Below are 25,602 nucleotides of genomic sequence, written 5' to 3'. Positions count from 1 at the left end.
AAATAAAAACCTATACTAAACAGCTAAAACATATTTAAAATGTTTAGAAATCATATTATATTGTTATAAAATAGAGAAAAAATTATCCAAAATCTGGCTTCTTATATTCTGATTTAGCTTTTTTTCCATTGCCAGTTTTGTTCTAATGGACAACTCTATTTTGTTTTGTGTAACATCTAAACTACCATGTTATGTAACATGGTAAAACGAATTAAATAAAAGGAAGCAAATAAAAGGCCCCAATGTTAACAATCTTTTTTCTTTTCAGCATTTGGAAACATCTCAGTCCACTTGAAGATTGTAAAACCCACAACAATAAAAAAAATCCTTGAAAAATAATAACACAGGATGTAAACATAAGCAATGTATTTGAAAAAGATTAAGACGAATCCTGGTTATTTTTAAATAAAAAAGAAACAAAACTCCCAAATTTTATACTCTTCTCCCCCCACCTCTCTTGAGTTGAAAACCAAAGTCAAAAATCTTTCTGAATTCATTCTGACATTTTTTAAAGATTCTGGGTTCCAGAATGTGATCTCAGTTCCAATAATTCAATTCAATTCAATTCAATTTATTAGATTTGTATGCCGCCCCTCTCTGAAGACTCGGGGCGGCTCACAACAATAATAAAAACAATATTCCAGCGAAAACAAATCTAATATTAAAAAGCACATAAAACCCTATCATATTTAAAAAAGCAAACAACATATACATACCCAAACATAATATAAAAAAGCCTGGGGGAAAGGTGTCTCAACTCCCCCATGCCTGGCGGTATAGATGGGTCTTGAGTAATTTACGAAAGACAAGGAGTGTGGGGGAAGTTCTAATTTCCGAGGGGAGTTGATTCCAGAGGGCCGGGGCTGCCACAGAGAAGGCTCTTCCCCTGGAGTCCGCCAAACGACATTGTTTGGTTGACAGGACCCGGAGAAGGCCAACTCTGTGGGACCTTATCGGTCACTGGAATTCGTGCAGTAGCAGGCGGTTCCGGAGGTACTCTGGTCCAATGCCATGCAGGGCTTTAAAGGTCATAACCAACACTTTGAATTGTGACTGGAAACTGATCGGCAGCCAATGCAGGCCACGGAGTGTTGCAGAAACGTGGGCAAATCTAGGAAGCCCCACGATGGCTCTCGCGACTGCGTTCTGCACAATCTGAAGTTTCCGAACACTTTTCAAAGGTAGCCCCATGTAGAGACCGTTGCAGTAATTGAACCTCGAAGTGATGAGGGCATGAGCGACTGTGAGCAGTGACTCCCTGTCCAAATAGGGCCGCAACTGGTGCACTTCAATTGCTTTGAAGAATACTTTTTGACACTTGCACGCTGAGATTTGGCAAGTTCTGATAAAAGAAATTTGAAGTTTTGTGAGATTCTGAAATTTTCACACAATTTCTTCATGCAAGTTTCTTAAAAGCTTTTGAAAACTCATGAACAATTACAGAAATACTGTAATTAAATATTATTTTAGCGATATTTATTCACGCTATTCATTTATTCATATTATTTTTTTAATTTCTAAATTTCAGAAACAAGGGCCAACAAATCTACTTTTGCATCATCTTCTTTGTGACGTGAAACAGGTAATTCCCTTCTAAAATACAAAGAGCAAGGACTTTTATGGGCAGTAATTTATCACTATTTTTAATAACAAATGTATATATGTGTATTAATTTTTACAAGAATAGCTTACAATATATATAATAATAATAATAGTAGCAATGACAAGCAAACAAGTCAAAACACCAACAAGAAAGAACAAAAAAGAAAAAACAAAACAAAGACAAAAGTAATACCATTTAAAAAGAGAGAAAAATCTTATTTCTCTCTTGGCTATCCCAATCTTAAATGTTTAATATCAAATTTTATGAGGTTATTCATATCGTTTAACACATTAACATCTCATAATCGGTCTTATAATTCCTCTTCAGTTTATTGTTATTAAATACTTTATTTTAAAGTTGACTTGTCTCTTAGAATGATCTTCTATACTAAGTCACTCTTTTCTCATTCATTATTGTCTTTATAAACTCTACTATCTCTGCGAGTTCTCAGAGTTTAATATCTCTATACTATTATTAAGTTTTCTTCCTTTTATCTAACCATGTATACCATTTGTCTCAAATTTGGTAATAATCAGTGTCTTCTTTTTCATTTGATCTCATAGTTAGTCTACTCATTTCTGCCACTTCAAATATTTTGTTGATTTTGTTGGTGGGAATTGTTTCTTTCTTCCATGATTGTGCATAGCAAATCCTCGCCGCAGTTGAGATATGGATTATCAAATATCATATATCTTTGTGTATTTTTGGATCTATTATGCCGAATAGAAATATTTCAGGTTTTAGTTCTACATTAAGTGATACAATTTCTCTTACCGAACATAGAACATTTTTTCCAATATTTCCTGGCCCCATGACATGTCCACCACATGTGGTAGTAAGCCCCTATATATTATTATTTTATTATTGTTGTTTTATTTGTTTGTCAAATATGTACAAGATAGTGCCAGGATTAGCAATCCTGGGTGATATTTCAGTGTATTACCATATAAGGTAAAATGTAGAATTTATGCATACTAATGCTGAGTCATTGGGTATGAACTGCAACTTGATTGGGGCAGAGCATTATAAGATGCAAATCAACTTCACCATGATTCTGTGGTTGTCTGTTTTTTGCTGTTGATGGTGGAGGTTGTTAGTTGGCTGGCTGAAGCAGTTTGAGTGTGAGTCAAATATTGAGTAGAGTAGTAATAGTGAGACAAAGGAACCTGGATTGGTTTAGCATCTACTAGAAATCTGGATTGGTTTAGCATCTACTTGTAACCTGGATTGGTTGAATATCTACTTGTAAGTAAGCTGAATATAGCTGATGTAAATTTCCTATACATAGTGTTCTGCGGCTCCTGGCATGGGCCTTCAATTAAATGTAAAAGTATCAAAAACAGACAGACACACACACACACACACACACACACAGGAAAAGGCAACAATAGTTTCTTTATCCAAAGAAAAATAGAAGAAAAACCCTCTTTTGAATTCAAAGGGCTTACTTGTAAAAACAAACAAACTCAAGTCAATTAACCAGTAGCTGTGAATTCATCACAGCTACTCCTCTTCAGATGTTGTAAACTCACTATGATTTATGGTCAGAGTCCTGAAATCCAAACACAAGGTCCTGGGAAAATCCGGATTGCAATGCAAACTCCACAAGCATGATCAGATAATCTTCCAAACTGCGAGGCCAGCACGATGCCCATTTAACAGCAACCCTAATTACTTGAACCCCACCCAACCACAGGTGGACTCTATTATCTCCTGTAATATCTCCGAAGCTGTTCTCTTCTATGCATAGCTCTACACATGCGTGGGTCTATCACAACTTCCTCATCAGAGTCTATCGAAGATAAGGAAGATGATGACTGGCTTCTTCCTGGGCTGCTTGCCAGGCCCCCCTCTGAAGGTCCCATCTCACAGTCATTCCCTTGTTCAGAAGATAATTCGCTGCCCGAACCTGTCGGCAGCAAAACAGGCCTGTGACATTTGGATGTTTCACCTAGCTAAGTATTTTTAAAGAAAGAAGAAAGATGATTCTTATATTCAAGTTAACTTTCTGGAGACGTATTTAATTACAAAGTAAATATTTTATTTTCTTCCAGGCACTTTATTTGGCCACCAAATACATAATTTGACTTTTATCGCTTCATTTTATTTGTTTGGCAGTTTTCTCTGTTTTCAAACTCTTATGAAATAATTGTTTCACAAGCTTTTATTGACACCATATTAGATTACAATGTTTCATAGGTAATCAGCTTTAATTTTGGCCCAGGAAATAAAAATGAATGGATAAACCATGGGCTAGAAAAGTTTTATATTAATCACAGTTTAATCAAGAATGTGAGAGGAAGTACCGTATATACTCGAGTATAAGCCGAGTTTTTCAGCCCCAAAAATGGGCTGAAAAACATAACCTCGGCTTATACTCGGGTCATTGAAAAAGTCACCACAAGAGGGCGCCATTGCTTGAGCCAGAGAGGGGAAGCACCAGCCCCACCCCTCCCTCAGCTCCAACGGCGAGAGGAGAAAAAGGCGATGGGAAGCCAGTGAGGTCAGGGGCGGTGGATTCCTGCTTCTGTCTTCTAGCCACCCTCCCCCCACACCTCACTGGCTTTTTTCCCCTCTCGCGCGCCGTAGGAGCTGTGGGAGGGGTGGGGCTGGTACCTCCTCCCCCTGGCTCAAGCAAAGGAGCCAGCCAAGTGCTCCAACCGAGAGGGGGGAAAAGCAATGGGAAGCCGGTGAGGTCGTGTGTGTGTGTGTGTGTGTGTGTGCACGCCCGTCCACCCTGCGAAGAATGCCTGCTACCTCTTTGAAGGAGTGGGTGTGTAGCCAAAGTGCCTCCTTTTTTCCCCTTGCTGAAACCAGGAGGCTTTTTTTTTTTTTACTCCTTGCTCCCTCCCTGTGTGTATTTGTCAACAAATAAACCCTATCTGAATCAGCAGGAGGGAGGAAGCCCTAGAGCAGCGTGGGGGTGGGGGTGTGAATGAAAGGGAAGCCAAGGCAACAAAGAAAAAGGGGGAGGATGAATTTTAGAGGGTGTGTGTGCGTGTGTGTGCATGCCCCCTCTCCCCCCCACTGTGAAAAAAGCCAGCTACCTCTTTAAAGGAGTGGGTGTGTGGCCAAAGTGCCTCCTTTTTCCCTTGCTGAAACTGGGAGGCTTGTTTTTTTTACCCCCTGTGTGTATTTGTCAACAGGTTTACCTTAACTATTCCTTGCTCTCTCTGCATTGCCTTTAGTTGGATTAAAAAGGCCCCCTGCTGTCCGATTCTCCTCCCCCTCCTTTGAAAGGATTTAAACTGTTTAAAAAATGGTATTTTGTGGTAGTTGCTATCCTTGCTTGGATAGGAACTAATAAGGCAAGAGCTAGACAGGAATTCCTAAAGTGTGTTTGTGGATCTATAAAAGTTGCCTTTTATAAAGTGGGTTTGAGAGCAAGTTTCAATTAACAAGTATGAGAGGAAGCATTTTACATATTTTAAAAATGAGTTTGATTCTTAATAGGACCTGCATATTTAGGATACAAAACCACAAGAGCTATCTGTGTTTAGCAAGTTTTGCTTGTCTCACTAGTCTGTCTGTCTGTCTGTCTGTCTGTCTGTCTGTCTGTCTGTCTGTCTGTCTGTCTGTCATCATCTATCTATCTATCTATCTATCTATCTATCTATCTATCTATCTATCTATCTATCATCTACCTACCTACCTATCTGGTTTTCTATACTGATAACCTCACAGCAGCTAATGCTGAAGCTCTGTTTGGATATACAGATTTCTTTCTTTCTTTCTTTCTTTCTTTCTTTCTTTCTTTCATTCATTCATTTATTTATTTATTTAACTGGATCTGTATGCCGCCCCTCTCCAAGGACTCAGGGGGGCTCACAGCATATATAAAAACAACAATAATGTAAATCCAATTAATGATGACATGATGAGAAAGAATCCTGTTTTAAATTTACAGAGCTAGTTTACTGGTTTTCTTTAAAATAAATATTCTAAAACATGTAATCTTCTGATGTTTCAATTAATGTAATTTTATTGGTTTCCATTTTTATAAGTTACCAGTAGCCACTGCATTTTCTAACCTCGGCTTATACTCGGGTCAATAAGTTTCCCCAGGTTTTTTTTGTGGCAAAACTGGTGCCTCGGCTTATACTCGGGTCGGCTTATACTCGAGTATATACGGTATTAACAAAACTAATGTCTTGAATTCACCACAAGACAAGAAGAATAAGGCTGTTAAAATATTGTTCTGGGATTTCTTAAATATGTTAAAAATTCTTAAATAAGTTGCAAAACAAATATTTGTTACAATGTAAGACTTTAAATATTTGTGTTACAGAGTACTCTTCCAGTGGACCAAAAAATATCTTTGATTGATATTGGATTGGTTATAGAATACTTGATTGGTGGAGCTTATCAGAGCAGCTACACAAGAAAACATTTCAGAATTTTATACAATAATATTTACCAGAAACATAAGGTAAACAAGTGTATGATTCCATGCCTCATTTTCTTATATTGTATGGAGAGCACCCTTGTTCAAAAATAATCATTATGCTTTCTGTATGCTGACTTTGTAATTCTTACCATAGAAAGCTCAACTAATGTGGAGAGGGACGGAAGAATCAAGAAAATTCTACTCTTTGGTTTTAAGTGCAAATTTGACATAGATAATAAACAGGTGATCCTGATTAGATCAGCACACAATCAGTGTAATATTTCAGATGTGTGTCTATTTCTTTTAAAATATTGACCCAATCTACACTACAGCTGTGTGGTAAATAGGAGTTGCAGCTGTGTGGTAAATAGGAGGGAGTACTAAGTATGCTGCTTTGAACTCCAGTACAAAAATTGAGATATAAATCTAATACAGAAATAAAAAGAGGTTATTTTCAAAAGCTACCTATAATCATTGAGTTTAGTTTAAAATGAACTTCCTTGATATCTAAGAAATGTTGAAGAATTTATGGACTTAGCTTGCAACCATGACTCATGATTTTTGTAAAGCAAACTAAACTCTGTATAGTTTTATAAGTACAGTGGTACCTCAATCTAAAAATCTGTCGCCAGGCATGGGGCAATTAGATCATGTCTCCTTCCTCTGTTTACGAGATGTAATGTGTGGTTGTGAATGAATTGACTGACAGATTTTATTATATATGGGATTTTAGTAGCAATTTTTAATTATTAGATTTGTTGTGTTGTTTTTGTATCTGCTCTGAGTCTTCGGAGAGGGACAGCATACAAGTCTAATAAATTATTAATAATAATTATTATTATCTTGTGAGCCACCCTGAGTCTTCGAAGAAGGGTAGCATACAAATCTAATTAATAATAATAATAATAATAATAATAATAATAATAATAATAAATGCATTTTAATCAGCATTGTCATGACCAGAATATATTGTTTGAGCAACCTAGTTTTAATTAAACTCTTTCTTTCTATTTCATAATGAATCTTTAGAATCAGGAAGTTGTCTCCAGGCTGGTGCAGAACCTCTCGCTTCATCAGGTTAATCAGACTGGGAGTCGAAGTGGAACTGTTGAAAATACTTTGCATTCCCAGTTTATCAGAACAGCTCAGCCATACAAATACAAAGTACTGTGAATCTTGTTTACTTGTGCAGTTTGTCAAAAGGACATTAGACTGGAGATCCTGTTTGTTCACTTGACAAGATGAAAGAGTCAGGCATACTGACGTTATTTTTTTTCCTTTAGTACATTGAGACAAAGTTGAACCAGATAAGAGCTAGAAATACTACTGCCTTTCTATACTTCTCTTGTTTTAGTCTGTGCAATGAGAGGTGGAGAAAGATTTCAGGTATTTGCTGAAGTCAGATAATAGAAAGAGATAATTGGGAAAATACTTTAACCTGCTTGAGCTAACTTAAGGTAGATCAACTGGTGGGTCACAGACAGGGGTGGGTTACTGCCCGGATTGGTGGGGGGGAATGCAGTGGGGTAGTGAAAATGGAGCTCCACCCCATAATACCCAATTTGCACTGAAAGATGTTGAATGAAAATGCAGGACGTCCTGTATAAACCATGCCCACAGTGTGGTAGTAAAGTTTTTGGGAGCGGGTACCCAAATTTGGCATCAGCTGGCTGGGGAATTCTGGGAGTTGAAGTCCACAAGTCTTAAAGGTGCCAAGTTTGAAAACTTCGAGAATAAATCTTAGTTGAGAAGATTTGACTGTCTGCAATAGTTCTTTCTATTGTAGGGTTTTGCTAAAAGAATGAATAATTCTCAGCCCACCTAAGTCTTTGAGAAACTCTTCATTCATTTCCCGTCCCTCCCCCCCCACTAAACATGGCTGATGATAGAATTAAAAATATTACAGATTACACAGTTATAGAATTGGAATTATGGCTCATTATAAATTATACTCTAGTTTATTGCTTGACCCAGAGATGGGCTGCTAAGGTGGAACAGTGATGTATGTTCGCCCCCGTGGCTCTGAGTGCTAGCAGGTGGCAAAATTGCACATGGATATGCAGGTACACCCATGGTGCACCTCATATATCCCAATACAGAAACTGAAGCATAAATATGTTCCAGAAATATTTTTTAATGACATTGCTTTCATCTCATTGACAGCTCACAACTGGAGCAGCTTAAAATCATCATTAGCTGAAGTTTAAAACTGCTCCAGTTGTTAAAAGTGGTGCTTACTCACCTCTCTCAATGCATTTTTTTAATGGACAAGATGTTGGTATCTCTGATGCCGCCATTAGAGTTGGTTCTCAGGCATGACCAGCTGCAATCGCTCCCGGTTCTGTGAGTGTTGGGAAATTCCTGCTACCAGTTCTATAAAACCAATGTGAAACGGGAGCAACCAACCTCTGTGTGGGTTCCACATGAAGCCTTCAACATATTTTTAGCATTCAGTCTCTTGATCAGTTACTCCTTATCCCACATCCTTTGTTTTCATCCATTAGTTCAATTGGGTAGATCAACTGGTGGGCCACAGACAGGGGTGGGCTACTGCCCGGATTGGGGGGGGGACACAGTGGGGTAGTGAAAATGGAGCTCCACCCCAGAGCACCCAATTTGCACTGAAAGATGTTGAAAGAAAATGCAGATTGTCCTGTATAAGCCACACCCACCATGTGGCAGTAAAATTTTTTGGTAGCCCTTCACTGGTCACAGATGTGGTGGAAAATGCAGAGTGAAGTGGGACTCAGCACCATGATGTTCCATGCATTCCCTCCTCTCTGCCTTCAACTATCAGACTGACATGTTTTAGACACAGGTTTAAAAGAGTTTCAAAAGAGTTCTAGACTTTAATTTAGAAATAATCCAAGCAATAAATTATACATCTAGAGTATTTCTGGGCTTGTAACCTACTAGTCAGGCAATCTGACAGTTCCCTAAAACATAAATAAGTTCCAGTATTTGTCCATTTTTCATTTAAGCATTTCCCTATATTCTTCCATAGCATCAGATGTTAAAGACAGTGATTGTGGTGTGTTTTTTTAAAAAAATTCACTGACAGAAAAACAAAGCCAGGAGAATACAGTTGCTTTCATTAATCTGTTTTAGTTTAAATAGATAAGGATATCAATATTCACTAACGTTATAACTGGAGCAAAATAAGGTTTATCCATAAAGGCAACAGAATAAATATAGCCAGCTATTAGTCCTCACCACTTGATGAGACTTGGCAGTTTCCCCTAGTTGTTGAAATTGTGGTCTGGGTTATGGACTTTGTATTTATCTGTACTTATACTAGTACTTGTTTCAAATATACCTTATCTGTGCTTAATTGCCTAGGCACAAGCCAACCACAAAAAACATGCAATAATTGCATACAGTTTTCTGCCAGTTGTTTCATGTATTGCAGCTCCATTTGTGAACTTACAATTTCATATACAATGTTCTTATCTTTTAAATATTACATATTCCTACTTCTGCTTCTAACTTTGTAGCTCCAAGACACAAGCCTAAGCTTAACTGGGGGAAAAAAGATAGAAACAAAAGACTGAAAGTTTAATGACTTATATTGACTTTTTATTCATCAACTTATAGGAAAAACCAACAAATCTCCATAAATCCAAGAAAAAGGGCAAAGATGAATTCACAGTATTCGATGACCAAAAGTCAGTTGGTTTTATTTACCCCTACAATGATCTCTTGGTTTGGGCAGTTTTGATGAAAAGGCAGAAGATGGCTATGTTCTTTTGGCAGCATGGGAAGGAAGCAATGGTCAAGGCTGTGGTAGCCTGCAAACTCTACAGAGCCATGGCACGTGAAGCCAAACAATGCAGCATGGAGGATGATACAGCAGAAGAACTGAAGAAGTATTCAAAGTAAGGAATTTCCTTTCACTTTGGATAATAATGATCTGCAGTACTTACGGGTAGAATGATTAGATACTTTTTTCTCGGTTGCTTAATACAGTTTTATTTTATGGCAGGTGAAATCTGATCTGAAAAAACTTTTAGCTCTGCCTGCAAAGAGCTGGCTTGAAATAGACTGCTCAAAAAATAAATAAATAAAGGAAACACTCAAATAACATATCCTAGATCTGAATGAATGAAATATTCTCATTGAATACAGTGATACCTCGTCTTACAAACGCCTTGTCATACAAACTTTTCGAGATACAACCCCGGGGTTTAAGATTTTTTTGCCTCTTCTTACAAATTATTTTCACCTTACAAACCCACCGCCGCCGCTGGGATGCCCCGCCTCCAGACTTCGGTTGCCAGTGAAGCACCTGTTTTTGCGCTGCTAGGATTCCCCTGAGACTCCCCTCCATGGGAAACCCCACCTCCAGACTTCTGTGTTTTTGTGATGCTGTAGGGGAATCCCAGCAGGGGAACCCCAGCAGCGCAAAAACAGGCGCTTCGCTGGCAACGGAACTCCAGAGGTGGGGTTTCCCAGCAAAGGGAGCCTCAGTGAAATCGCAGCATCGCAAAAACACAGAGGTCTGGAGGTGGGGTTTCGAGGACTTTGGTGTTTTTGCAATTCTGCGATTTCACTGATGCTCCCTTCACTGGGAAACCCCACCTCTGGACTTCCGTTGCCAGCGAAGCACTCGTTTTTGTGATGCTGGGATTCCCCTGCAGCATCGCAAAAACACAGAAGTCCAGAGGTGAGGTTTCCCATGGAGGGGAGCCTCAGGGGAATCCTAGCAGTGCAAAAATGGGTGCTTCGGCTGGCAAAAGGGGTTAATTTTGGGCTTGCACTCATTAATCGCTTTTCCATTGATTCCTATGGGAAACATTGTTTCATCTTACAAACTTTTCACCTTAAGAACCTCGTCCCGGAACCAATTAAGTTTGTAAGACAAGGTATCACTGTATTTTGTTCTGTACAAAGTTGAATGTGCACAACAGCATGTGAAATTAATTGTCAATCAGTGGACAGTTTGATTTCACAGAAGTTTGATTTACTTGGAGTTATATTGTGTTGTTTAAGTGTTCCCTTTATTTTTTTGAGCAGTGTATATTTAATCATCCTTAAACATCAATTCAATTTTTTGTCTGGAAGTCTTATGTCTTATGTGCATTCTTTATTTCTTATGATGCTGCAGTACATGACGTTATATAAAAATGATGAATACAAATTCTAGTTTATTTATGAACTATGTTTTTATGAACTATATTTAAACTGATGTTTAATTTCATTATTTGAGACACTTTATTTCATGTATCTGAAGGATGCCTAGGTTACAATATATTGAAATGTTGACATTATCCCCGAAATGAGTTACTATGTCATAGCATCAGCATGAAGATTATCTCTTCTTACTGTTTCTATCTCTGATTCATCTTCACTTTATCTGATTAATGGAGGCTGATAAGAAGTATAAAAGACTAAGTCTTGTTAGACATGATGGGATTAATCTGAGTAATTATGCATATGATTGTAGTAAAATAGGCTTAAAAATATAGCTGGAATATATTAAAGCTGATGAGAATTTGACCATAAATCAGGACTACGTATCTGAGGAATATATAAAAGCCTTGAGCTCGTTTTAATTTAATTTCCCCCCTTTGACCAAGGTCACCAAGGCTATTTTCCTGCCATTTTGAAGCAGAAAACATAAAATCTATTTTAAAAACAAAATTTCAAATTCTGAAACACCATGCCCTTTCCTTAAATAGTTCCCCTGCAGTTTTCAAAGATGTATTTGATACTAGTACATAGTTTTTTTTAAAAAACCCAGAGCCTGTGATTTTCAGATTAAATTATCTTTTTTTTTTTTTTGGAGTATTAAATGCTCTGGAGTCTGGAGGATAAGTTTCTGGGGAGAAAAATAGGGCGGGGGAATTCTGCCTACCAGGTATTCATCTGGCTAGTTCTTAGCCTGGTAAGCTTCAGCACATTTGTTGGCTCTCTGGTTTTGAACTTGGGGATTGTTGGGGCTAGGTTTCTAAAGCACAGCTGATTGTTGGAGGGATCAGAAATTAGAAAAGCAGGCAAAGCATGGAAGATCACTTAGCTTGTATTTGGTCTGAAAAACAGCTTCAATAACACAGTTGATCTTGCTGGGAGCTCCAGTGACTAAACTTGACTGTAAAAAATATGACTTCAGTAACTGAGTTGTCGAAGCGTGGAACTCATTACCAGACTCCGTAGTGTCATCCCCAAACCCCCAACACTTTACCCTTAGATTATCTAGACTAAGATCTAAGAGGTAAGTGTTGGGGGTTGGGAGTACACTACGAGCTGTATGAGTGCCACCTTTCGACAACTCAGTCTACTTGATCTCCTATATCTCTTTTACATTCATTTATTCACTGATCTCTCCTTCTATTATCATCGATATGTTCTATTCCTATATCTTCTTTTCTATTCTTTCTTAGATATATTTTACTATGAGTATCTCCTCTATGACCTTCATCATGTATTTTACTATGTGTTTTTTATATATATATATACCCACTAAAACTCTCATTGTGTATTGGACAAAACAAACAAACAAACAAACAAATAAATGAATAAAGCAGGCAAAGTGAGGAAGGGGTAAGAGAAGGCAGCAGCTGTTCCAGGTAGCCATTTTGGGCATCATGGAAGCATTTGGAGGCTGAAAATACAATGTGCTCAGAGCCCCAAAACACAAGTCATTGTCTGTGGCAATCTCTGCAGCCAGGAAGAGGATGCACAGAGGCCAAAAGGTAGGGGCCAGTGAGTGGGTGGGGCTACATTCAGAGTATAAGATGCACCCAAATTTTCAGCCTCTTTTAAGAAGGGGAAAAGTGCATCTTATACTATGAAAAATACAATATAGAGGGATGCTTGGATTTTCTGAAAGAAATAGCTTAATTTAAAACTGTAGAAAAATATAATGTTGCATTTGATTGTTCTCTTAATCACCCTTGCCATAATTCTCATTCAATAAAATGTTTAGAGTCATGTTGCATATATGATGACTTGATCGAAGTGTATATTATCATGCATGGGATAGAAAAGGTGGATAGAGAAAAATTATTTTCTCTATCACACAATATTAGGATGAGGGGGGCACTCCCTAAAGCTCATAGGTAAGAAAGTGAGGACAAATCAAGGGAAATATTTCTTCACCCAGAGGGTCATTCGTTTATGGAATTCACTTCCAGAAGACGTCGTGACAGCTGTCGGCCTTGATAGCTTCAAGGCAGGATTAGACAGATTCATGGGTGCCAATTGTATCTGTGGTTATTGAAACGGATGTCCATGTGCCGCCTCTATGTTGGTTGAGGCAGGCAGGATTCCCTTGGGTACCATTTGTTGGGTGTCAGGGGAAAGGGAGGGTTTTGCCTTCTCTTTCTGCTCAAGATCCCCATGTACAATTGGTGGGCCACTGTGTGACACAGAATGCTGGACTTGATGGGCTTTGGCCTGATTCAGCATGGCTCTTCTTATGTTCTTACGTTCTTATGATACAGAGATGTATGCAAAGACGCCTTGGCTACTATGATCAATTCTATTCTAACAGTCATAACTCTCCTCCCCTTGCCCTACTTTATTTTGCTGTTATAGTGAGTTTGGGCAGCTTGCTCTAGATGTGTTAGATAATGCATTCAAGCAAAATGAGCAGATGGCCATGAAGCTATTGACATATGAGCTGAAGAACTGGAGTAACTCAACATGTCTGAAACTGGCTGTGTCAGTGGGTTTGAGACCTTTTGTGTCTCATACATGCACCCAGATGCTGTTGACCGATATGTGGATGGGGCGTCTGAAAATGAGAAAGAATTCATGGTTTAAGGTAAACAATTTGTCCTTTGTCTAAACCAAAAGCATTTTCCAGCCTTCTTAGACTACACAATTGAAGGTGTTTAAACTGGAATTATATGAAGACTTCCTTCATTTTAGTTCAGTGGTTTCAGTTTCAAGAGAGAAAGCCCTTGTTGCTGAGATAGTTTCATAAATCTATTCACTTGTCCTGGTCTTTTCAAATATGTTATTGAGAAATGAACTGCCCCCATTACAATTTCTATTCTCTTTGACCCTCTTTTTTGTCCCTATCTAGGCTGTCAATCATTACCAATCACTTAACTTCTTCCCAACATAATAGCTGCTAAAGTTTAATCTTTTTCATACAACTTGGTCAGTGTCAGAATATGAGGAAAAATATTTTTTTAACACCACTACAGTTGTAGATGACCTATTTCAAGCAATATTGGGAAAGAGAAGTTTTTAAAAAAAGTATTGCAAGATTGCACCAATGCAGGATAAGGAATGTTTTAGTCAGTTTCATAATTGTGATCATGTGAGTAATGCAGTAAAGTTGGATTCTGGAATAACCACAAAACTAATATCACATGGTTTTGTTATACCGGAATAGTACATGGTTTATCAGTTATTGGAGAGGAGGACTACAGTATGTCTTTCATAAGCTACTCAAAACCCACCTATGTCGCCAGACATAGGGTAACTGAGTTACCCCTAGGCTATGGTAGATTTGTATATGGTATGACTGAGTTGTATGGTTTTAATAATGGGTTTTCTATGTGCTTTTTTAACATATTGGATTTGTGATATTCTGTTGTGAGCCACTCCGAGTGCTCGGAGAGGGGCGGCATACAAATCTAATAATTAAATTAAATTAAAAAATTAAATTAAAAAATTAAATTAAAAAATTAAATTAAATTAAATTAAATTAAATTAAATTAAATTAAATTAAATTAAATTAAATTAAATTAAATTAAATTAAATTAAATTAAATTAAATTAAATTAAATTAAATTAAATTAAATTAAATTAAATTAAATTAAATTAAATTAAATTAAATTAAATTAAATTAAATTAAATTAAATTAAATTAAATTAAATTAAATTAAATTAAATTAAATTAAATTAAATTAAATTAAATTAAATTAAATTAAATTAAATTAAATTAAATTAAATTAAATTAAATTAAATTAAATTAAATTAAATTAAATTAAATTAAATTAAATTAAATTAAATTAAATTAAATTAAATTAAATTAAATTAAATGTGTGAGTTCTTGACATCAGGTGAAAAACAGTAAGAGGTCCACATGAGGTATATCCATAAGAACTGCCTGAACCACCTATATATACATATATTCCAGTGATGGAAAACTATGGGCTCTTTACAACCCATCAACTACCAGAATTCTTAAATGTTGACTCTGGAATTCTGGGAATACTGGCTCAGGAATTCTGGGAGTTGAAGTCCACAAGCCGTAAAGGGGACCATAATTGCCTACATCTATGCATACTTTTTCAGATTCTGGTAACACCAACATCTTAAATGTCAATGTCTGATGAAGTAACAAAAATGCAGGAGAAAAACTGCCCGTAATTTCTCTAACACAACTGAGTCAGAGAATGAGAACTCAACAGTAACTTATAATGCACTCTTTCTTGTTTCTCAAACTCTGAATTGTTGGTTATCTCTTTTTGAAAGCATTTCCTCCTTGGATTATGGTGGGGAAGGAATGGACTCTGTACTCATGTAACATAAACCTCATCTATGTTTTGTACTCTCAGGAGAAGTCCTTTGGCTCTGCATAGATTATAACACTCCTACATTTGATTGTTTCAGAGTAACTTGTTTTTTTGTAACAAAGAAAAATAAACATAAAGAAGTGACAGTTTTATTTTATAACAGTATAAGTATAAATTCAAATTGACCTCTTTTTCTAAGGTTTACTTTATTATTTTATTTGTTTTATTTGTGTGTATCTCACCTTTGTTTTTACAAACAAGGCAGCAGACATATCCAACATAAATTCCTCCTCCTATTTGCCTTACAACAGCCCTGTGAGGTGGTCTGGGATGGGGAAGAGGGAGAAAGAGAGAGCGATTGGACGAAGATTAAACCGATGTATGTCAGTAATGGCCATTTACTTATCTTCATGTGTAATAAGAAGACATGGATATAAAACAATTTTCTTTCTCAATCATGTCGTCCATTTCTCAGGTCTATTTTTGTGAATGTAAAATTACTGCTTCAAGAGCTGCATTGGTTGCCTGTGTGTTTGCAATACTAGTCACCTACAAAGCCCTTCATGGCTTGGGGTTGGGTTTCCCAAGGGAAATCTTCTCCTGGTTGTTTCTACCAGTTCGATTCAGGTTGTAGCTCCCCTCAGCTAAGAAATGTGCTTTCTATGTTACAACCCCCACCTTCTAGAATAGCCTCCCTTCCAGGGCGGGTTAACTCATCGCCGGTTCACTTCCTCCCATGCCACGCGGTGCCAAAAAAATGTCAGCTGAAAACAAGATGGCAATGCATGCACAGTGCTGGAAACTTGGCTTCTTCGTATGCACAGAAGAAAAAAAATCAGCAAAATATTCCATTTTTTGAAAAAATAAAATAAAAAAGAGATGGCAGCATCAACGGAGCTGCAACAACAGAACCGGCTCCATGACATCATCACCAGTTTACTACCGGTTTGCTATAGAAGAGGTCTGAACCAGGAGGAACCCACCTTCAGATATCAGGATGACCTCAACCCTGTTGGCTTTTTGTAAGGCCATGAAGATTTGGTTTTGTGCCTTTCTGTATTTTGCATTATTGTAATAGTTTAATTGTTTTTATGTTTTATAACGTATGCCAGTCAGTCACTTGCTGAGATAAAATCAAACCAATAAATAAATAACTAAAGAGAAACCATACATGTGTGTGTTTGTGTGAGCCTGTGTGCATACACACACACACACAGTTAAAATGTATATTTATATATAAAACATAAATATATATTTTAATGTGGTTTTTAAATTGTTTTCACCTGTAGTTTTAATATCATTGTATTGTGTTCTCTATAAATAACCATAAAAAAGGCACGCAAGTCTGATAGTCGGTATAAAAATCTGCTGAATAAATAAAACATATAAAGCCCAAGATAGACAACCATAAATCAGTTGGTTGGAATCAAAGTGCACTGAGATAAAGCAGTTTATGGAACTGCAGTATGATGGGCACTGCACATATTTCACATATAAGAGAAAACCTTCCATATGAACAAAGCTTTTCCTCCAAACCAGGTAGGAAATTTCCAGCCTACAGACTAGGAAGGCAAGGAGGGCAAAAGGTTGAAACTCTTCAGTCCCTCCAACCATGGCTATGATGTCTCCCTGTTAATATTTTTATTGTTATTTTTGCAATCAGGTGAATTTAATTTAGCTGTGATCAGACTAGCTTCAGTGCAAAATATTTGATTAGACTAGCCAAGTTAATATTAGTAGGCCAGACTACTTACGTGACCGTCTTCTGCCGCATACCTCCCAGTGACCAATTGAGACCCACAGGGTTGGCCTTCTCTGGGTCCCGTCGACTAGACAGTGTCAGCTGGCAAGGCCGTGTGGGAGGACCTTCTCTGTGGTGGCTCCAGCTCTCTGGAACCAGCTGCCCCCAAAGATCTGCACCGCCCCCACTTTCCTGTCCTACCGGAGAGCTGTGAAAACCTGGCTCTGCCAGTAGGCTCGGGGTCGCTGAGCAATACGATCTACCTCCAACCAAGTGGGAATGAATGATTTTATTTTCTGGGGTTTAAATTGTTTTTATATTGTCTGGATTGTTGTACACCACACAGAATCTGGCAGGAGTTGGGCGGCCTATAAATAAATAAATTTGGCAAATTTTAGATGCCAAGTTGTCAGGATGGGATTTGCTTTTTTAAAACTGCTGTGTAAGTTATTGTCCAATAATAACTATTGCTAATATTAAGAATTAAAAGAAAAATCCCTTTCATAATAAACATTTGATGCTCTTTTAGGTGATTCTAAGTATTCTTCTACCTCCTACCATCTTGATGCTGGACTTTAAAAACAAGGCTGAAATGTCCCATGTGCCTCAGTCGCAGGAGCCCCACCAATTCACCTGGTACCACGATGATCCCAACACCACCAGTGGAAAAGATAACTTATCATTGGTGAGTATGTAGAACAAGCAGATCTGGATTTCATTTTGTTGGATAAAGTAAAAGCAGATTATGTTTTTGGTTAGAAAGTGTTTTGGTCTAAATATTGTGCCATACGAAAAAGATAAAGTTTACACAGTTTTAGGGGCAGGTTTCTGTATCAATCAAATGAACTACTGGTAGCTCTGGATTGACCTGAGGGGTCAAACTCTATGAGTTTGCTTATTTTCCTGCATAGATTTCATTACCTAAATTAGGTAACATTATCAGATTTGCTAGCCCTGGTGATGTTATCTAATTTGGGTAATGATATGTCAGTAAGAAAACATTCACGCTTAAACACCAAGGACCTTCGGGGTTTGTATCTTTGTTATATCATTTGACTGGAATCTACCACTTTCCTCATCTTTTATCCTATTTTCTCTCTTCCAATCATTCATGCCCACTTAATAATATATTGTGAATTGGTCTTTCATATTATATACCGGGTGCGTTCCAAAAGTAATGCAATTATTATTTTTAAAAGTAATTTATTGAACAGATTTGCACAAACACTTAAAATTCTTCAAAGTACTTTCCTTGGGTCTCTACACATTTTTTCCCAGCGACTCTGCCATGATCAGTACGTACCCTAGAAGGCATCTTTGGGGACCTCTCACAAGGTCTTCGTCACGGCTGATTGGATCTCTTCTATGGATGAAAAACAGGTTCCTTTCAGGGCTGCCTTAATCCGAGGGAACAAAAAGAAGTCTACTGGGGCAACGTCAGGACTATAGGGGGGGGGGCAGCATTGGCACCTGGTGTTTGGCCAGGAACTCGTGGACTCGTAGTGCATTGTGGCAAGGTGCATTGTCGTGATGGAGTTGCCAGGTAGCGGAGATTCTTTTCTCGTCCTGATGACCCTTTTTTGGAGTCTTTCCAGCACATCCACGTAGTAGGCAGCGTTAACTGTCTGTCCTTGAGGAACAAACTCCTTATGGACCACTCCATTACTGTTGAAAAAGACAATGAGCGTTGTTTTCACTTTTGATTTGCTCATTCTTGCCTTTTTGGGCTTGGGGGACTGATCGGTGTGTCACTCAAAGCTTTGGCGTTTTGTTTCTGGGTTGTATTCAGACACCCAGGTTTCATCACCAGTGATGACATTGTCCAAATAATCAGGTTCAATTTCTATACATTGCAAAGTTCAAAAAGTTCAAAGTTTTTTTCATGATACGGTCAGTGCGCAGAGGTTTATAATAACTGAATCCTGCCACTTCCACAGCTTGGAGAGCACTGAGACCAGTTTTCCGGCAAAGCTTAGCACCCCCCCCCCCCTACTCCAAGTGCTTTGGTCCCACTTCGACCAATAGGAGCAGCGCGGGAAATTCAACTGCATTACTTTTGGAACGCACCCTGTATTACAGATAACATACTGTCTTCAGACTATGAGTTCTTTTAGAAAATCTTATTTCCTTAGGGCAGGATCTCAATTTTGCTCTTTTGAGAGTTTGTATCCATTTGTTATTATTATTTGTTATATAATGATAATAATGATAATAATGATAATAATGATGATAATGATGATAATGATGATAATGATGATAATAATGATAATAATGATAATAATGATAATAATGATAATAATGATAATAATGATAATAATGATAATAATGATAATAATGATAATAATGATAATAATGATAATGATAATATGCCGCTCCACTCCCAGAGGCTTGCAACCAAATACAAAGATATGCATACCCTGTAAATATAAAATATAAGACCCCCTAAAAACAGTACAATATAAAACCCCTTAAAATCAGCACCAAACAATTTTAAACCCACAATGAACATTCGCAACAGCTAAAAACTAAACAAATCTTTCATGGTTGGATTCTGATGGAATGCCATCTGATCAACTACCCCAGGTCTGCCGGAAAAGCCAGGTCTTTACAGCTTTGTGGAAGGCTAATAGGATGGAGGCAGTCCAAATCGCAGGGGGTAGATGGTTCCAAAGAGATGGAGCTGCCACAGAGAAGCCCACCCCACAGGCCCACCAGCCATCACTGTTTAGCTGACGGGACCCGGAGAAGACCAACTTTGCGGGCCCTTATCAGTTGCTGAGAGCTATGCAGTAGGAGGTGGTCTCAAAGATAGTCTGGCCCTAAGCCATATTGGGCCAGTCTACACAAGCTGGACTACTTTGCAAGCCAACATTGCCTGTATCCCATCATTGGATTGATTCATTCAGAATGTTTGCTTATTTGTCTATATAGTGGTCCCTTGACTTTCATGGGTCTGACTTTCACAGAAAGCCTATATCATGGGTTTTCAATAAATAAATAAATAAATAAATAAAAATTTTGAAATCCCGTGGTATACCCATTGTATTTTTTTATCTTTAAAATTTATTTAAAGAAGCCGTCTTTAAATAAAACCTCCGCTTCCGCCCCAGCCTCCTGATCCCTCCCCTTTAATTCTCAGAGCGTTGGTATGCTCCACTTGAAGCCAAGCCCACCCATCTAAGCCGTCTCCCTAAGTGGTAGCATCCAACCTCCCAGATGACTGGCCTGGAATCCCGGCTTCGAGTCCTGGCCTGGATCCCCCTTGCCTTGAGCTTCTCCTTCCCCTGCCCTGACCCTGAGCATCGGTGCTGCTGTCGCCGCTATGGGAGACGCCAGCAGCGAGCACAGCAAAGCCCCCAGCTTGCCGCCCCATTGCCCCTGTGGGTTCTGGGGGTAAGTAAAACCAGGAATGGAGGAGGGAGGGGAAGGAAGGAAGGAAGGGAGCATCTCCACTTCACAGAAATTTGACTTTTGCAGGCGGTCTTAGAACGCATCCCCTACGAAAGTCAAGGGAACACTGTACTGGAATTTATTTTTTTAGTTGGATGGCAACTAATTTAAACATTTTGTATTTTTTAAAAGAACAATTATGATTTTGAGAAAGAGGTTGAGAAGCAAGTTGAAAAACCGACTTTCCCCAACAACAATGAACAACAAAGCCTTCTCGGAACGAGGAAAATCTATGAATTCTACAACGCCCCTATTGTCAAGTTCTGGTTCCACATGGTCAGTTATTGCTGTTACACTACGTTTTACCAAAATGTGTATTGATAACTCAATCCTTCTGCATGCTTCTGAAACAGACCTATTCATAAGAGCGAATAAGAGTGTTGGCATTTTAAGTAATTTAACTGGTTGAATTTTATTTTACTTATTTTATTTAGATTTTCAACGTTTTCAATAATATATTGCAAAATTATCTCATTTGAAATAATGAAATGGATTTTGTTTTCCTAAGAATATTGCATTGGTAAGAAAACAAAATTGCTAAATATAAACCTGCATATTTATTTTAGTTGACTGATATTTATAATTCAATCTTACAAAATATCAGCGTTGGTTCCATGGGCTTAGTGTTCGCAATATCCAGTTCAGGCAAGTGAAGGAATGATGAAATAACAATAGTTTGTGATGATGTAAGTTGCTCATTTTTGGCAAAGCTGTCAATCATAAAATGTCTATTGTATATTTGCTAGATGGCCTATTTAGTATTTCTCATGCTATTTACTTATACAATCCTGGTGAAGATGAAACCAACCCCCAGTGCTCAGGAATGGCTTGTGATTACCTACATTTTTACTACCTCCATTGAGAAAGTGAGAGAGGTAGGCCTTTTATCTAATGTTTGTGTTATTGCTGTACATACAAATGCACCAATGACATATTCCTTGTGCGTCCAATCACACTTGGCCAATAAAGAATTCTATTCTATTCTATTCTATTCTGTTCCGTTCCGTTCCCTTCCCTTCCCTTCCATTCCATTCCATTCCATTCTATTCTATTCTAATGCATCCAAGTATATGTACAATTATAGGTAATTCTTGACTTAACAGCTATAATTGAGACAGGGGCGGATTCCTCTTATCGGCTGTTACTGCTGCACTGTGCATGCACAGGAAGCAAAAACATGGCAAATCACTGAAAAAAGTGACATGACTATTTTTCACACTTACTGTATGATCACATTTTTTAATATCTCCTTGGTCATGTGATCAGAATTCAGGAACTTGGCAACTAATTTATAGTTATGATGGTTACAGTGTCCTATAGTTATGTGATCCCCTTATCCAGGGGTGGGTTCCTCCCAGTTCAGACCAGATAATCCAAACCATTAGTGACCCGCTAGTGATGTGAAGATGGTATCATGAATCCAGTTCTGTCTGTGCCGGTGCGTGCATGTTGCCATCTTTTTTTTTTTGTAATTTTTGGCAATTTTTTCAGTGCTTCCCCTTGTCTTCTACTGTGAAAAAATTCCATCACCAAGAAGATACTAACAGTGTGATCATACAGTAAGTGTAAAAAATGGTCATAACAAGTCCCTTTTTTCAGGGCCATTGGAACTTCAATAGGTCACTAAATGAATATTGTTGTAAGTCAAGGACCACCTATATATGAAAGACAAATAAATCTGCAAGAAGTTTCAATCGACTTACTTTTTTCTTGAAAAATATTAAAATTGCATCTTTTGAAAAAATAAAAACAAAATTGAACAGGGGTCAAAAATGTGCATTGGCAATGCAGCCTTTCAACAATCCTTTTTAGGTGGGTGAAACAACTCAATATCTCCGAGAGCAGACATTAACAATTGTGCACAGCATTTTTGTTTTGCAGTATTTCCCTTTCTACCAATTTCACAGAATTGGGGTTGGCAGCAGCCATCTAGGTTTTTGCTGATGGGTTTGATCCTGGAACCAAACATTGTTACCTAATTATAATTTTTAAATGCAATAGGTAAATATATACATTAAATAGAAATCAAATGATTTTTTTTCAGTGCTGCTTTTGCCTCTTTCTTTTCATAGTGCAATTGTTAGCATACTACTTAAAGACCAAATTTTGCCCGAGAAATTTTGTGCATCCCTCCTCTAAAAAAAATTCAGTCATAAGTTTATAAATTAACTAAGTGTTGTCTATGTGTATCCTAGAGATCTGGCTTTGATACAACAAGTAATTGTGAAACTATTCCTATTTGAAACAGCTTTGTGCACTGGTTATTGGTTTACCAAGTACAATTTTGCAGAACATTGTGTTGTACATATGGGTAATTAACCTCACAAGTGTTTGCTCTGTGCACTGTGGAGACATTTGCCTTTTAGATTGCATCAAGTAATTGTTAACTCCTGACCAACATTTTTTTAAATATTAGTATATTTTCTAATAGTATCATTCAGTTCATTGGGACTTGTATACTGAGAGTATTCATATGTTTCTCTATTTTTTTGTTGTTGGAAGCAAACATTTTAACATTGCTCCTTCACTTTGCAGCTTATCAGCACGATCATAGCAGCGTATAATTAGTTTGTACTGTATAATGTGTTAAATCTTTTTTATGACCTTCCAAAGATCCAGTTCATAATTTGCCTTGCTGAAAAAGCCCTGAAGGGTACTCTTTTTGTTCCAAAACACCCCCACCCCAGCAATCTGGCTAAATTTGTTTTCTTGCAATGTCAAAAAAAAATTCCTTTCAGGACTGGCATGCCTTTAAAACATGGCCACATTTTTTTTTTGTATCAGAATAAAATTCATTTATTAATTCATATTTCATTTGACAAAAACTCTTTTGATTTCCTTTTTGCTTCCTCAGTTTTATATGCTGTTTATTAATACTTCATTTTGCCAGTGTTAGCTATATTTTAAACAGATATATCATTATTGCAGCCTTATGGTCATTCTAATGAAACAGAGAACAAATAGACGTAGAAATAGGTTTCAATTGGAAGAACAGACAAAAAATCTAAGATTCAGAAATTTTTTTAATAGCATTTGATCAGTAATTTGAGTAACCTGAGTAATTTCAATTAATCCATCTGCCAAAGGCCCCAAATTATTTTTCCAAAGTTTCAGCAAGTGATTCTTTGCTGCCCTCCTGCCAGTTAGCTACCTTAACCATTTCTCCAAAGTTGCAAATATCTATTAATCGTCAAGACAATTAGGCTTGATCAGTGATAATAATGACTTTTAGGAATCATAGACTATTAAAAATATTTAAAGCAATGAGAATGCAATTTCATTATATTTTTGTTGTTGTTGCATGATCTTAATGCAAAATGAAGGTTTTCCAGCTCAAGGAATTTAATAGTTTCTTTTATCTGCAACCTTCATGTCTGAGGAATAGGGCGGCATATCAACCAACCAACCAACCAACCAACCAACCAACCAACCAACCAACCAACCAACCAACCAACCAACCAAACAAACAAACAAACAAACAAACAAACAAACAAAACAAACAAACAAACGTGCTTCTGAACCCTAACCACAAATACTTTCACAGGTAAGTTGCCAATTGAAAGTCTAAGATATGGACTATTGAAAAATAGGCCATGGCTTAGATTTTCACTTTACAACTTTCCTATGAAAGTATTCATTTGGACATAAGATTTCTTTGTGCCGATATTTTATTCTCAGCATAAGTACAAGTAGCTTGAGTTGCTGTACGATACTAATTTTCTGATCTTGATATGTGGTTGATGAGTAAACTTGATGTGAGCCCCATTCCTGTTGTATTGGGGATGTTTTGGCTTCAATATGAATCTTCAATATGAAGATGTTATTATTTATAGGTAAACCCCAGGGAGAAACATGAGCTACGTCCAAGTGAACTTGTCAAAATATTTGAGTGTCACCATTTTACACATAAAGATTATTTTTTCCAAAGGGTATTCATTACTCTTCTGCAATTAAGTGATAGATAATTGATAAACCCTCTTAGAAGCTATGGAGGAAGATCTAATTTAAAACTTAACTGGGAAAAATAAAGCATGAATGATGCAGGATCACATCTATTATAAAGAAAATTTCAAATTTCAAAACTTTCAAGGAAACATCGTAGACAAAATCCATAAAACCTGAGAAAAACCCATGAATAAATTAGATATGACCTTTCCCCTATTGTTCCAAGAATAAAGAAGACACAAGTATTTAGACCCCCACTTACTATTCAAGTATTTGCAATAGAAAATCAAGGCACCAAAAAATTAGAATGTGTCAGGTTGAAGATATTTATTTATTTATTGGATTTGTATGCCGCCCCTCTCTGGAGACTCGGGGCGGCTAACAGCAATAATAAAGCAGTGTACAATAGTAGTCTGATGTTAGAAACAACTAAAAACCCATTAATATAAAAAACCAAACATACCTACATACATACCATGCATAGAATTGTAAAGGCCTAGGGGGAAGAGGGTCTCAATTCCCCCATGCCTGACGGCAGAGGTGGGTTTTAAGCAACTTACGAAAGGCAAGGAGGGTGGGGGCAATTCTAATCTTTGGGGGGAGTTAGTTCCAGAGGGCCGAGGCCGCCACAGAGAAGGCTCTTCCCCTGGGTCCTGCCAAGCGACATTTTTTAGTTGACGGGACCTGGAGAAGATCCACTCTGTGGGACCTAACTGGTCGCTGGGATTCGTGCAGCAGAAGGCGGTCCCTGAGATAATCTGGTCCGGTGCCATGAAGGGCTTTATAGGTCATAACCAACACTTTGAATTGTGATCGGAAACTGATCGGTAACCAATGCAGACTGCAGAGTATTGGTGTAACATGGGCATATTTGGGAAAGCCCATGATTGCTCTCGCAGCTGCATTCTGCATGATCTGAAGTTTCCGAACATTTTTCAAAGGTAGCCCCATGTAGAGAGCGTTACAGTAGTCGAGTTTCAAGGTGATGAGGGCATGAGTGACTGT

The 25,602-nt window shown here is 37.6% G+C and overlaps 1 protein-coding gene across 9 annotated transcripts in view; it reads left to right on the top strand.

Moving 5' to 3' along the window:
• The window catches only part of TRPM6 (transient receptor potential cation channel subfamily M member 6), a 99,185-nt gene that overhangs the window by 31,749 nt on the left and 41,834 nt on the right, over window positions 1-25,602 (top strand). For 6 of the 9 annotated variants that reach the window (XR_011558318.1, XM_070742673.1, XM_070742671.1 and 3 more), the window contains 8 exons: window positions 1,529-1,582; window positions 5,892-6,032; window positions 7,020-7,154; window positions 9,585-9,865; window positions 13,527-13,755; window positions 17,732-17,887; window positions 20,785-20,928; window positions 21,399-21,527. Coding sequence is in view for 8 of the 9 variants with exons in the window: in XM_070742673.1 (XP_070598774.1) it covers window positions 1,529-1,582; window positions 5,892-6,032; window positions 7,020-7,154; window positions 9,585-9,865; window positions 13,527-13,755; window positions 17,732-17,887; window positions 20,785-20,928; window positions 21,399-21,527 (1,269 nt within the window). In the remaining variant the exon portion in view is untranslated. The remainder of the gene's footprint in view (window positions 1-1,528; window positions 1,583-5,891; window positions 6,033-7,019; window positions 7,155-9,584; window positions 9,866-13,526; window positions 13,756-17,731; window positions 17,888-20,784; window positions 20,929-21,398; window positions 21,528-25,602) is intronic. The other 3 variants (XM_070742674.1, XM_070742672.1, XM_070742675.1) reach the window with 3 other exon arrangements.

Source organism: Erythrolamprus reginae, chromosome 2, assembly GCF_031021105.1.
Source record: "Erythrolamprus reginae isolate rEryReg1 chromosome 2, rEryReg1.hap1, whole genome shotgun sequence".
Lineage (NCBI taxonomy): Eukaryota > Metazoa > Chordata > Lepidosauria > Squamata > Dipsadidae > Erythrolamprus > Erythrolamprus reginae.
This window is presented reverse-complemented; position numbering and strand designations above follow the sequence as displayed.